We start from the raw sequence: 14,060 nt of genomic DNA, 5'->3' as shown, positions 1-14,060 counted from the left end.
TGGATGATTTTTGCTGGTTCCATTCCAACCTAAATCATTCTATGATTATATGATCCCATTATTTATACAGTTCTCATATTGACAGTAAGGTCAGATGCCCAGTGATATAACTGAAGGCAACAAGGACTACTGGCATAAAAAGTTTTGTGGACATGGGCTGTAGGTGTTAAGTAGCACATATTTAGAGCATGCCAGAAGCACAAGATTAACTGTGTATCTGTTTAACAGTACGAATTTAGACAAGATTAGTTCTAAGAAATCAGACAGTTGTCTAACACCTATTACCTCCATCATACAACCAAAACAGCAAGTTATGTCTGAAGTTAGTGAGAAATCCCAAAGGCTTCTGACTAAGCCAAATAAAATAAATCAAAGTTTAGGGAAACCTCCATTTTAATGACATGGAAGATAATGACCACAGAGAAATTATAAGCGTAAAATAACTAATTTCACAGAAAGAAGATTATCTGTTTTGCTTGATCTTTTCCTGTTCATAAGAAAGCAAAAATCTACTTAGCTGAAGGTAATTTCTCTTGGGACATTACAGAAATTTAAAGAACGCTATACCTTCATATGAAAATTAAAGTTTTTCACATCTAGAAACAGAGTAAAGTATATACTTATGTTCAATAAAAACAGCATAATTTTCAAGTACACCAAGGATGACAAACGTACTCTGACATTAGAGCTACTGGTCTGTTAGCATCCAATTTCATTTATGAACTAGCTATCCTTACACTACATACATATTCTTATTTATATGTATAAATAGCTTCTTTATAAGCATTCTTCAGTTCAGTGTAACTTCACTGCAACATCTTCCTATATTCCTAGCACAACACCTACTTTTTGTAGAATACTTTTGTTAAACTACTTCATGCTTGCTGGAATCAAAGCATTTGGAATAGTGGATGACAGAGCTTGATGGTAGGTTTCCTCCATAGCAACCCAGTGCTTCACTTACCAGTCATTTATTTCCACCAGTAAAAGAGTGCGAGTTAGCACAGGGAAATAACAAGCAGTGAAGGAGCATCAAATAATGAAGGAAAAGAATTATGTTAACAGCTGGACTTTTGCATTACACTGCAAGACAGCTATTTCTGCAACCTCATTAATATGTTAATCTATGACATGGTGCTTCTACTACTCCAAGTAATTCCTATTAGCCCTAACCATCTCAGTTAGCACAGACATTTTAGCATCTTAATTAACTTCATAGCTGTGAGTGCTTAATTACACAAGTTTCTTTTTTTTTTGTTTGTTTTATTCTAACTAATGCATGCTTACTTCCCTCACATAACAGTGTAGAAAATTAGAGTACATATCACCTGTATAGTGTGTGCCATTTACCAGCGTCCCGACTATTCTTTATTCTTAAGAAAGAATGTCAATCACAAAATAGTAATCAGTCACGCTCTAGTTTAAACAGACACTTTCAAAGCAAATGCTTTATCATTATCCAAATGCTCAAAGCTTGGTTAAGGTGAATAAGGTGTGTGGGGTAGAAAAGATAGTGGAAAAGACTACACTTCGAATGTTTACGATAGACTGCAGCAAATCAAACCTGGCCCTAGATTCTTTGTGTATGTCACCAAATCCTCCATAGTCTCTACTACTTCCGCCACAGTCAGATATTCCAATATTCCTTTGCAGACACGGATGATTTTACGGACCTAAAAAAGGAATATTCCATCATTTATTAGATGAAGCTAGGTTACACTTGAATTAGAAATGCAAGCTTATCATTAGAACAGGATAGGTATAGCATTTGTGATCACCTGTACATCATGTTAGCAAAGGTCTGGGATACAGAGAAAGCAGACTCCAAATGCTCATAGGAAATATTATTCACCATACAGCTTTACATATGGATAAAGAATTATGAAGCACTTCAGTGAGAGAAGGTAGATACAACATCTTAAACCTTCCAGAAAAATCTGTCTGTGAAGACTGTACTTTATTTACCTCTGGACTTCTGCCTCAGCAATTGATTACTTAATTTTTTTAGTTCACGTTTAATTGCACAGAGTTCTCCTAAGTTGTTTAACTTAATTGTCTTACCTCCTGAACCACATTATTTCTGACAACACCATGTACAATTTTCATTGAAGAATGACTTAATTAACATTTAACTCAGATCAACCACATGCAGGGTTCAGTCCTTAGGACAGATCATAATTTCCTCTAAAATTCACTTTAATTTTGTCTCCATGCTAGTTTATCTTGAAGCACAGTAGGATACAGTCATGACAGGTTTTGTATTAGAGAGAAATTGATCATTACAGACTTAATTTTTTTTTAAACACACAGATGTAAGAGACAAGAGTTCAATGAAGCATTAACTCCAAATAAATCAACCTCTTTCCTAAACACTGGAAAAAGGGAAATTAAAAGCTATTAACTTCCTTGCAATTATGCCCTATAAAACTTTGTAGCATCTATTAAAAACACTTAAATTGTGTAATCACCAGTGCTACTGAGGTGTCCCATAGCATTCTCCCCATTTCAGAGGAATATGCTAACAGTACCACGAGCTGATTAAATGTGACGTAGGGATGCCACATTAGACCACTCAGAACAGCAGTAACACAATTTCTTACATTAACAGACAGCTGCACAGGTAAAATTTACAATTAACAAGAGCATTTCTAACAGCATTAGCTTCACTTCCTCATAACAGCATAATATTTGCTGTTTAGAAAGGAATGACTCCATATTCCCAGTGAGAGAATCACAAGATTAAATAAGATTCGTAACACAAAGAAAAGCTTTCAAGTATAAGATACTCAATATCCATCCACCCCCTTCCTTTTTAAGTTCTCTTGCATCTCTGTCTTCTTCCCATCTGAGGCACTACAAACAGTGCCTCTGAGCCACTTTTTGGCTTGCACTAAAGCCAAAATGAAGCAACTGTTACATCTATCAGAACACGTCCTCTGGCTAACCAGTCAGCCCAAATTTGGATGATCTCCTCCGCCCCAAGGCCAATTAAGTTGCCACAGCTAATGGGGTCAAAGACAGACATGTTAGGGTGTAACACACTGAAAACAGTGAAGGGACACAGAATTTAAGGATCAGGTATGGGTACAGTGAATGGAATACAGAAAAATGTCAGGAAGATATAAGACAGGGTAGATAAAATCAGGCCTTTCTGCACAATAATTACAAGCAACACAAACATTATGTCATACAAAGATGCTCTTAATGAAACAGAGCATGAAGACTAAGCTTCTTCTGACAGAAAGGAATGCAGAATATGCTTCTAGTCAAGGTAAGACAATCAAAATCACATTCAACTGCAATAGCCTACGTTAGCTGAATACTCGGTTAGGTAGATATTTGAATTAATAATACCATTGTGCAGATACCTATGTCACTCATATTGGGATTCCTACCTCTGCTTCATCAAATGTCAGAAGCAAGTCTGATGTTCCAGAAAGGATACCTCTTGATCCATCAATCAGATAGTCACGAGCTGGTACCGAATAAGGATCTGCTTGCAGCATCTGGGCTGCCCGGACAAGTTTGGTGCAGGCATTCTCCACTCTGTGGGAAGTCATCAAACGAAAGTTGTTGATCACTTCGTAAAAGCAACAGATATGGAAAAAGGCTGAAGGATTTGTTTTTAACCTTACTACTTGAAACACTACAAGCAAATTGATCGTTATACATCTTTATAGTTTAAAAAGTGAGATTAGTTTAACAAGACTAATTTTTAATTTATTTTTTTTTAAGTAAGGCAGTCTTCCAGCGTAGTGAACGAAGTATTGTATGTACAGCAGTCAATACAGGGTGTCATTAAGGAGAGGTCCCAGCCATCATCATGGTGGAACACCTTTCATTCTGAACGATGGGACAGAAAACAAAACAACTGTTCTTTTAGGACTTCAGAACCAAATTAATTGCTATCCATTATCATCCTTGTATTTGCACTGACATTCAAGAAGGAATTGCTAAATATTAAATGATAGCTACATATTAAAACAAAGAAACAAAAGAAACAATGAGAAAACTAAGACTCACTGCCCTGCTCCTTGAAGCTACAGACTAGCTCTTCAAAGTCTGTTAACACTCATATGAGCGAAACAGCATTTTAAATGGCCGTAAGATTCAGTGATATGGTATAAATGTCAAGTGCAGCTTGTGATTGCACACGTAAAAACAGAAAGGAGGTTTTACAAAATACTATCGTATATAAATACAGTAACACAAAATACTACAATAAGCAAGTAAGCTCTAAAATTAGCTTATTTCTGTCAAGCCATTAACATGACAATTTAAAAAAGATCAAAAATTGAAACATTCAAGACTTTGGGTTTTGTTTGCTTGTTTTAATTACTTCACAACAGCTTAAAGGAATACAAAATTTGGACTCTGACTAGTTACTGACTACTCTGACTATGACTTTCCTCCTTTCTCTCCCTTTTAAGAAGAATCTAAATACAGACTCTATGCTTGAGTGCCATGTGCTCACTCAAACTGCACCAAGTTCCAACAAACATGAAACTCTTTCAGTACAGCAATATTATTTCTCAACGTTTTTCATGCTTCTCAGAGCCCATTTTCTACCGACCGCTTGGACAGTCTTCTCTCATACTTTCAGTGTCATTGGAAAGTTAGTTATTTCATTTTCTCCCCTATGCTCCTTGCTACACAAATGGCAGAACTTAATGGTTACTACTAACATTGGCTACACTAGAAATAAGATTCGTTACAGGAAAACACACATTTTTTCATAAAGTAAAGTTTTCATCTAATGGCTCCCTCGAGCAGATCAAATTGGTTCAGCTGCCCTTATCACAACCTGCTCTTCAGTGAGACATCTGCTCAGCACATCAGGTGGTGGTAGCTCACAACTGAGCAGGAAAACACAGGAGGACTTTAAGGTGGGAATGGTCTGCTCATTGCTATGCCATGTACTCAGCTCTATTATCAAAGTCAACTGACGGCACTAAATTAGATTTCCCCACTTACTTCTCAAATTTATTCTTTTCAACTCTGCCAAGAAAGGGATTAAACAAATCACCTATTCAGCCAGCTCTGAGACATGCTCAGAAATACTTCATTTCCTACAGTTCAATTTCATGGTCATCTGTTTAATGCCAATTATCATCCCAAGGCTGGCTTTTTCATTTGTGAAAAAAAAAAAGAAAAAAAAACTAGTGTAAGTGTGCATTACCTCCAGAAGTCACCACAATTTAGCACAAAAATAAAGTTTCTAAAGATTCAAAGATTTCTCTTACAGTTTTTTCAGAGCTGGACTTTCAAAAGGTAATCCTGCATTTTACTTCTACAATGCCCACTTTGTACAAATTTCCCACTGCATTTAAAAGACCTCAGGAGCATGCACTATGTACAAAAAAGCAGAGAGGTGTTAAAAAAAAAAAAAACACAGATGCCCTCCGATCCTTGCAAGGCATACATGCCAGGAAACAAAAGATGGGAAAGGGGAGTAGGGAGTAAATCAGTTATTTGGACTTTTTTCCCCCCAATAAACCACACTTCAAAGAGTTGCTTTTCTCTCACAAAAATCAACCACATACAAAAGCTTTCAATTTCTTTCATTGCTTCATTTCAACTTCAAGTTCATTGCTACGGTAAATTTTCAGCCTAAAACTTCATAAAAGCACAGCTGATTCACAGCATCTTTGATACTTTATGCTTTTAATTTGTATAATTTGCATTTTTGTGTAGAATCCACACCTACAGAATTACACTATAGGACTAAAGAAAACTTCAGATAGGTATGTATTTTATATACGTACTTCGAGACAAAAGTATTTTAAGTTTAGACAAACGGAAAAAATAAGCCATAGAAATAAAGAAAGTAATGCTAATGACAATTTCTGTGAGTTACCACCACCATCACCTATTCTTTGTCACATTCAGAACCGGAGAGCATATATTATATCTAGTTTGCAAAGGGAAGCAGGTATGCTCGATAAACATCAGAGCTGAAGGTCCTCCAACATCAAAAGATCCTAAAATACCAGTTCACAGAAGAGCCTGCACACGCTGTAATATAATGTACATTACACACTAATACATCATAAATAATTCATTTTAATATTCAGGGTGTTGGCTTATAAATAAAAATCGCATTTTAAATGCCCAAAAAACAGCTAAATAACTGCTAGATATGTAAACCAAATTGAACGTTATTTGAACCAAATTGAATGAACGTTAGATAACACCCCATTTATAGTTGAAGGTCAGTAAGCAAGATGTATTTTGATACTCATTTTCTTAGACGTACACAGATCACAACATAACTGTAATGGAATTGGGTTTGTATAGATGAGAATGTTTATGTACTTTCAAAAAACATTAAAACTGCTAAAATACAGACTGTGTGTGTAAAAACATCTCGTTTGACTTTGTGGTCTACTTCATTTTGAGTAGTATTTTGTATCGGACTTGATTACATTTCAGAATGACAGTGTGGTAATTCTGTTTGATTTACTGACAAGCCGTTTCAAAGTTTGGCAATTCTAGCATAGCACCATTTTTTTAAAAAAACGTTATATAGTACTGTTCAGAATGTTTTTTTCTTGTTGTCGTTAAAAATAAATAACAGTTTAAAGACTAATAGTAGTCAAAAAGACTAAGTCTTTTTCATTAAGACACTTTCAACACTAAAGCAAGAAACTCCAGAGAATCAAATATTTCACATTTCACATTGCTCATGTGAACTACTAGCCCTAGTAAGCGATGACATCTCTTCACTGGCAAGTAAGTCAACGTGTTTACTGTAGTGTATGAAAGAACAAGCCTGTAAGAAGACAGAGATAGCTGAATAGTTAGAGTAATGCAAGACCATGATATGATCTACCTTCCAGTAACTCAATTGCCTCTACCTTAAGATAAGTCATCCCTATAATCTCACTGTGTTCACTTCACTAGCTTAACACTGAGAAAATCAGAGTTTGGCACAGAGATACCTGCAGCCTAACTTGCATTGTAGACATAAACAAAAGCAAAGGCAGGGGAATTGTGTCAGGTAGGGTTACATATAATTTAGCTACTTTTAAATCAGCTAGCTCTTTTTAAATATTCAGTTCAAAGATGCATGTGAAAGAACTCAGTTTTTCTAAAACCATTTCTCCGTTAAGACTAGGAAAACACACTGTTCACTTATGTTGTTTCATTTTATGCTCCTAATTACAGAGGATTTAGCATTAACACATAGGTCAGATAGGTAATGACAAATCCATTTTCTTTCTTCTCAGTTCGACAGCCAAAACCATCTAATCCCTGTATTGCAAATTAAAAATACAACTTCATTTTAAAAAAAGTGTATTTATTTTAGAGGAGTGATTACAATATAACTATGTTAACACCAGCCAAATTCTGTGTGGAGAAGACAGACATGGGTCACACTATTCCCAACAATGCTATTTTTCAGTAGTCAGTCAGCTTCATTGCCGTTATCTTCTTCAAAAAGCGTGAGGAAAAATTTAGCTTACGCTGAACTTTTTTTTTCCCCCCAGAGCTGAAACAAAGATGCCTGCTCAAAATGCCTAAATAAGGCTTGTTTCAATTTCTAATGACTCCAGTTGTAGTGGCTAAGCTCACTGGAGTTTAGGTTACTTACTGTTCAGAAATATTTTGTTTGCTTTTTAATTTGTGTTAACTTCAGCTGGTTAATATAGCTGACCAGCAATGCAGCTCTAGCTTGGCCACAAAAATGCCAATACAGAACAGCATTACTGCTGATTTATTAAATGAATTTGCATACGCGAGTTAAATGCAGACATTTTTATTCTGAGTGCAAACAAATCAGGTGTTACACTATTCATTGTCTAGAGATAGCAGATTTTCCTTCTTTACAAGTATAACAAATAATATAAACACACTGCAAAACATCTGATATAATTTATATGAATTGCTCATACTCCTTCAGGATTAAGACAATTAAAATAAAGAACATGGCATTTTTTAACTCTAGGTCAGTAGTTCCAACGTGGTTTATGTCAGCAGCAAGCAAAGGGATGCATCATAGCTTCTCAGCAGCCAACAAATAGTTCTGCTGCACAATCACACTCCTACTGGAAAACCTGACACATTACCATCATATATATTACACTTATTGTGAACCCTCAACGTCAGTCTCAAACAAGCCAAAAACCCAGTCTTTAAGAAGACTAAACCAATCTTCTCCCTCATCCTCCGAGAGTTATCACCTCAAGTCTGGTGGTCATTTTGAGTGAGGAAAGTATGCATAGGGAATGCAGTGCTAGTGCATGCACAGTGTTCATTATCCTATCAGACGTCTGTCAGTACAAGTTTTGTAGAAATCCCTTAAAAAGGACTGCCAGTTCCTGAACCAGCACTTGAGAAACAAGCACCCCTCCCCTCAAAAGAAAAACAACCCTCATCCGTTTCACCTCCTGAATCCAAGTCCTGCCCTTAAACACAGAAACAGGTAGGACTCCCTTGGCAGCTCATTCATGACTGTCACTTGTTCCTACAACACACAAGTCAGTGATACGCTCCACAGGGTTAACAAGAAACCATTAACAAGTACTAGTTCACTCTATTATAAATTCCAGGTTAACAAAAACCAACAAATGCAACAGGTTATCATTCATGAATGCCACTGATCATTCAAAATTCATGTTATTGAATCTGAAGTACCACATGAAGTACATTTCATTATGGGGATGTGGTTTTGCTTTCCATTTTTACTGTATTACAATCCAAGCAGTCATACATTGCTGCACAAGGTCCTTGCTTTCAGCATAAAGTGGTACCATTTAGCAGTGCTTATATCACACTTCTATAGTAACTTAACTATGTAAGTCTCCAGAATCTCCTAAACGTTGATCAAAGCCTGGTTGCTGTAAGCCATTAACAAGTCTTTTCCTTAACCCCTTACTCACTTTAGTGAACAAGAAGCTATAATGAGGTAAAACTCTACACACTCTAGAAAATGAGTACAGCATTACACATATACAACTCACTAAGAAGCAAGAAAACGGTTTTAGTCTCATTTTAATACATGTACACACACACCCTCCAATAAATAAATATTCAGAAAAAAAACAAGTCAAATCCTACCAAACAAAACAGCCAAACAAGATCACACACCAGAAACACAGCATAATAAATACTATAGTGGACTGTATCAAAGGCCCATTTAGCAAAGTATCCTGTCTGCAAAAGTAGCTACAAATACATGCCTTCAGTGGGTTAAGAACAGGATAAGCATTTATCATACTTCCTTTGGGCACTCTCCCATCCTCCAACAATTTTCAGTTCTTAGGATTTCCTGTAGTTTGCCTATTTGATATTCCACAATGAATTCCTCTGAATACTTGCTTGTTATCCTCCAAACTTACATAAAGGAATTGTAATAGTACCTGACTCGCATGAGTAACCTCCCCCTACTGTCGGTTTATGAACTATCCTAACGCAATGCCCTCATCAAGTTCTTGCACAGGAAGAAAAGTAGAAACTTCACCTTCTCCATGTGCTATTCAAGGTGGGGGATGGTAGCATATAGTGACATTTTAGCCTCTCATCCTTCACTGATAAACCTAACTGTTGGTTTACATTGTGACCACTACTGAGCATATTATGGGTGCTCTCACCAGCATATCACAGAACCAGAACCTCGCTGTCATTATCAGTGATGGTCAGTTCAAAGCCAAACATCCTGTCAGAAGCAAGAGCTGCTGCTCTCCCACACACAGGCACAACTTCAGACCTTCCAAAATGATTTCATCCACGCTTAATATCAAATAACTCACTTTAATATGTTCCTGCTGTAATTTCTAAGTCATCCGTTAATCTCACTATCATGCATAAGATTTTGGGTAAATCATCAAGTAGTTTCACCTCACTGCTCATTCTAGTTTCCAGGGCATTACTGAACACTGTTAAAAGCACCAATACCAGCCCAGACCTTTAAAGCCCAACTAATTACCTCCCACCATTGCTAGGGTTAACCATGTAATTTTTCCTTTCACTTTCAATCTTCTCTTTTCTATGAAAGATCTTTTCTTATTACCGTGTCTACTTCATTTTCTTTAAAAGCCTTCAGACTGTGCCAAAAACTTCAGAAACCAATGTGTACCATACAACTCTGATTATCCTTTTCCTGTTTGTGTTATCTCTAGACACCATGTATCTAAGACACCAAGAGGTGTCTTAGAACGCAGAATTTCCTTCACCAGAAACATTTAATTCACCCAAAGCAAATATGCACATCTATTTAGGGTCTGCTAATTCTCCTTCTTTGCACAGAATTTCTAGTCATTTGCTCCATAGGCATGTGAGACCTATAGACTTCCTGCTCCCCAAATTTCCCTCAGCGGAAACTTCTCAGGCAGTAGCAATGCCTTGACAGACATTCTGGATAGTCTCCAGTGAGATACTGTAACTCACTAATAACTTAGCTCATAAAATATCCTGAGCTGGAAGGGACCCACAAGGATCATTAAGTCCAACTCTTGGCTCCACACACCACCGCCCAAAAATCAGACCACGTATCTGAGAGTACTGTCTAAATGCTTCTTGAACTTCAGCTGGTTTGATGCCGTGACCACTGCCCTGGGAAGCCTGTCCCAGTGCCCAACCACCCTCTCAGTGAAGAACCTTTCCCTAACCCCCAGCCTGACCCTCCCCTGTCCCAGGCTCCATGCCATTCCCTCAGGTCCTGTCACTGTCCCCAGAGAGCAGAGCTCAGCACCTGCCCCTCCGCTCCCCTCGTGAGGGAGCTGCAGGCCGCCATGAGGCCTCCCCTCAGTCTGCTCTGAACAAACCAAAGGCCCTCCGCTGCTCTGCATACATCTTGCCTTCTAGACCCTTTTCCATCTTCACAGCTCTTTTTCAGACACTAATTGTTTTGTCTGCCACAATATAAGAACAGAGTGCACACAGTGCTCGAGGTGAGGCTGAACCTCAGCACTGCTGTGCCTGATGTACCCAGTACAAGGCTGGCCCTTTTGGCTCCCAGGGCACGCTGCGACTGGTGTTCAACTTGTCAACCAGAAGCCCCAGATCCCTTTCTGTGGGGGCTTTCCAGCCTCTCATCCCCCTGTCTATACCTATAGCCAGAGCTGCCCCATCCCAACTGCAGAATCCAGAACTTGCCCTTGTTGAGCTTAATATGGTTGGTAACTTCCCCATCCTCTCATCTACCATAAGATCTGTAATTTATTTCCTTTTTGAACTTGAGCTATTTCATTCTTCAACTTCTATAATTCATTATAGTATCTGGTCCTAGCACTTTTTTTTATTACTCATTTCATCAACCTACAATAGAACATTTTTTTCAATGCTGTAGTGTAAGTTCTCTTCTGACTTCATCTTTGTTCTCCATTTCATTGTTTTTCCAATTGTCTGTTTTCTTATTTTGAGTATCTGCTTATTTTGTTTTGGGGAATACAGTAAAATACAAATTCATTTTGTACGTATTAGAGAACATCAATGGAGAGGTCACTGCCTTGAGTGTATAGGGCAAGTTCACTTCAGAGAAAAGTCTGCCAGTTGACAGTCAGAAGCTTGGTGATTCCACAAGAAGTTGTGATCTATGATGTTTAAGATTTAAGATAGCAGAAGGAGAATATCATTCATCCTTGACACTGAGCCATGAAATTAAAAATGTCAGTCACTACTCTTCAAATGCCTCAAATTTCCAGGCAGTAATACCACACATCAGCTGGCTACACTGCCACCTTCATACTTCTCCATCAAATTAACACAAGATTTGAGAGCACATCATCTCTGATACTGTTAGGCAAAACAACAACAGCATATAGATAAGTGGTGGTGTTAGTCTGAAAAAAAGTTTATTTTTAAAGGAAAAACACCACAGAAAAATACCATAGATATGCATAAATGTAATAAATACCATAATAAATACCATAGTTATAATAAATACCATAGATATGCATAAATAATAACAACAGGAAAAGTCACTGTTGGCAGAAAGGTCATTTCTAAAGAAGGTCAAATTCAAGTTTCCAAAGAATTATTCACATGAGAGTATTTTCTAATATGTACAACGAAAGCGTTTAACAATGACCCATCATTGGAACAGGTTTTTGGTACCAACAGTAGAAGATTGACAATAAAATGAGTTTACTTGATGAATGCTGGTGGCATATCCCTTTTCAAGATCTGGTCTTCTGTAGTCTGAACTGTCTCTTTTCCAACCTGCAGGAGAAAGAAATCAAATGTAAGATTCAGAATGTCAGTGTAAAACCTGTAAGAATACAAATAGCAACAACAACTAAAGAAGGATTTGTGCTAGTGACAATTCCTTTCACTAGGTTAGTTGCTGCTATATCTAGTTTTGGGACCTTTATACCAAGTTAGCCTAACATTTTAGAAATCATAGTCACTCAACAGCATCTCCAATAAGTTAACTGGCAGGGCACTCATCTCTCCAACAATGCTCCACAGTAATGATATTATTTCTTTGCCACATTTGTGTTAAAATACAAATCACAATAAACTCTGCAGACTTCCCTCCCTCCTAACCAAAGTGTCAGAAACCAAGTTCAAAATTGAAAAAGATTGCCTTCATTTTGCTATTGAACTTGTCCACTCTATTAGAAAAATGTAGTTAATTACTGAGAACACAATCCACATTTCACATCATCCTTAGGCAGAAATAATTACAAAGAAGCTAATAAAGGGAGAGATAGAATAAGATCCGGGTTTTTCTACACACTAACTCATGGTATACAATAGAAGTCCTTATAATTGGTAGCTGGATCTCTGGACTCTGAGATCACCAACTTGACAAAATATTTCCAGCTTCTTTGTTCGCTGTATTTTCCAGCTGAATAAGCCATTCATAAAGGCATCTGAAAGCAGAAGGTCTTTAACCCAGACACTAGTGTGTGTCAAGAGCTGCCAGGCCTGCTCAAGCTAGACAAGATAGCACTGAAAAATCCTCAATCAGCTGGTATTTAAAGGTTTGTTGTTTTTTGACAGTTTCTAGTGTGCCAGCATGCTCAGCAGTTGGCAATTCCAATGTTGTACAACCTTCTAGAAGCACCACTTGGCTGCACATTTACTCCGTCTGCCAGAATTGCTGTCTTGCTGTCTACCTACTTGTGTCCTTTTCAGAGGGGCTTTACAGATGTACCCTAACCCTAATACTCTATTTGGTTCAAACTTAAGAGTCAGTCTGGCCTACATTTAATATTTCTTAGTTTAACTAGTGTTACATTTGCAATTAGTCATGTAGATATTTCTAAGTGACAGAGGAAAGAATAGAGATATTAAAGGTTTTCAATTTTATACTAGATTTCTGTCTCTATGCTGACTGTAGCTCACTAACAGCTGTACCTCCCGCTAGTACACAGCAATGCAGTATTGCCATGACTCAAACTCCATGACAGTGCCTCAGGAGCACCCTTGTGTCTCATTCTCCATTTCTTGGAGCAGGGTTACATGACCCCCGACAGACAGTACACCATTGTTCCATTTATTTCCATTGCGCTTTATTTTTTTTTTTTAATATTTATCATTTGTGCATGCATGATATAGACAACACCAAAAAGGAGTTATTTGCATAAACCCTGGATTACAATGATAGATTGTGCAGACAGGGAAGGCTGTCATGAGGTGAAGAAGAGTAATACTTTATTCCCAAGATCTAGTGGGGGTAAGCCCATTGCCTTCAAAATTTCTCTTGCAGCTGCACCAACCTGCACGTAGTTCAAAGTTGTTTTGTTTTGTTTTGTTTTTTAAATTTTTATACAGAGTATTTTTGAGGATATATATTTTTAAGGTATGAAATTTTAGTTTGCAAGCAAGGAATGTAGGCCTCACAGGTCTTTCTAATAATCAGTATTCAGCTTGCCATCTTCGATTGAACAGTCAGTCACAACTAAGAAACCATTACTGTTTACATCACAATATGCTTTATATAAGTTAATATAGGTTTATTAGCCCAGTCTGAAAAGTCTCCTCTTTAAGAGCTTGAGCTCATATCTACTAGTTATAGACAAACACTTCATATACCTATATGTATACACACACTGGCATTCTTTGCTATGCCTAGCTAGAATCTTTGGTCTTCACATGAAAGTAACAGAGGA

The 14,060-nt window shown here is 37.3% G+C and overlaps 1 protein-coding gene across 4 annotated transcripts in view; it reads right to left on the bottom strand.

Moving 5' to 3' along the window:
* VCL (vinculin) overlaps positions 1-14,060 on the bottom strand; it is a 64,100-nt gene that overhangs the window by 30,652 nt on the left and 19,388 nt on the right. For all 4 annotated transcript variants that reach the window (XM_080598077.1, XM_080598074.1, XM_080598075.1 and 1 more), the window contains 3 exons: positions 12,092-12,162; positions 3,396-3,546; positions 1,565-1,673 (listed from right to left, as the gene is read on the bottom strand). In XM_080598077.1, the coding sequence (XP_080454203.1) occupies positions 1,565-1,673; positions 3,396-3,546; positions 12,092-12,162 (331 nt within the window). The remainder of the gene's footprint in view (positions 1-1,564; positions 1,674-3,395; positions 3,547-12,091; positions 12,163-14,060) is intronic.

This window comes from Anser brachyrhynchus (genome assembly GCF_964034855.1).
Source record: "Anser brachyrhynchus genome assembly, chromosome: 6".
In the NCBI taxonomy this organism is placed as follows: domain Eukaryota; kingdom Metazoa; phylum Chordata; class Aves; order Anseriformes; family Anatidae; genus Anser; species Anser brachyrhynchus.
This window is presented reverse-complemented; position numbering and strand designations above follow the sequence as displayed.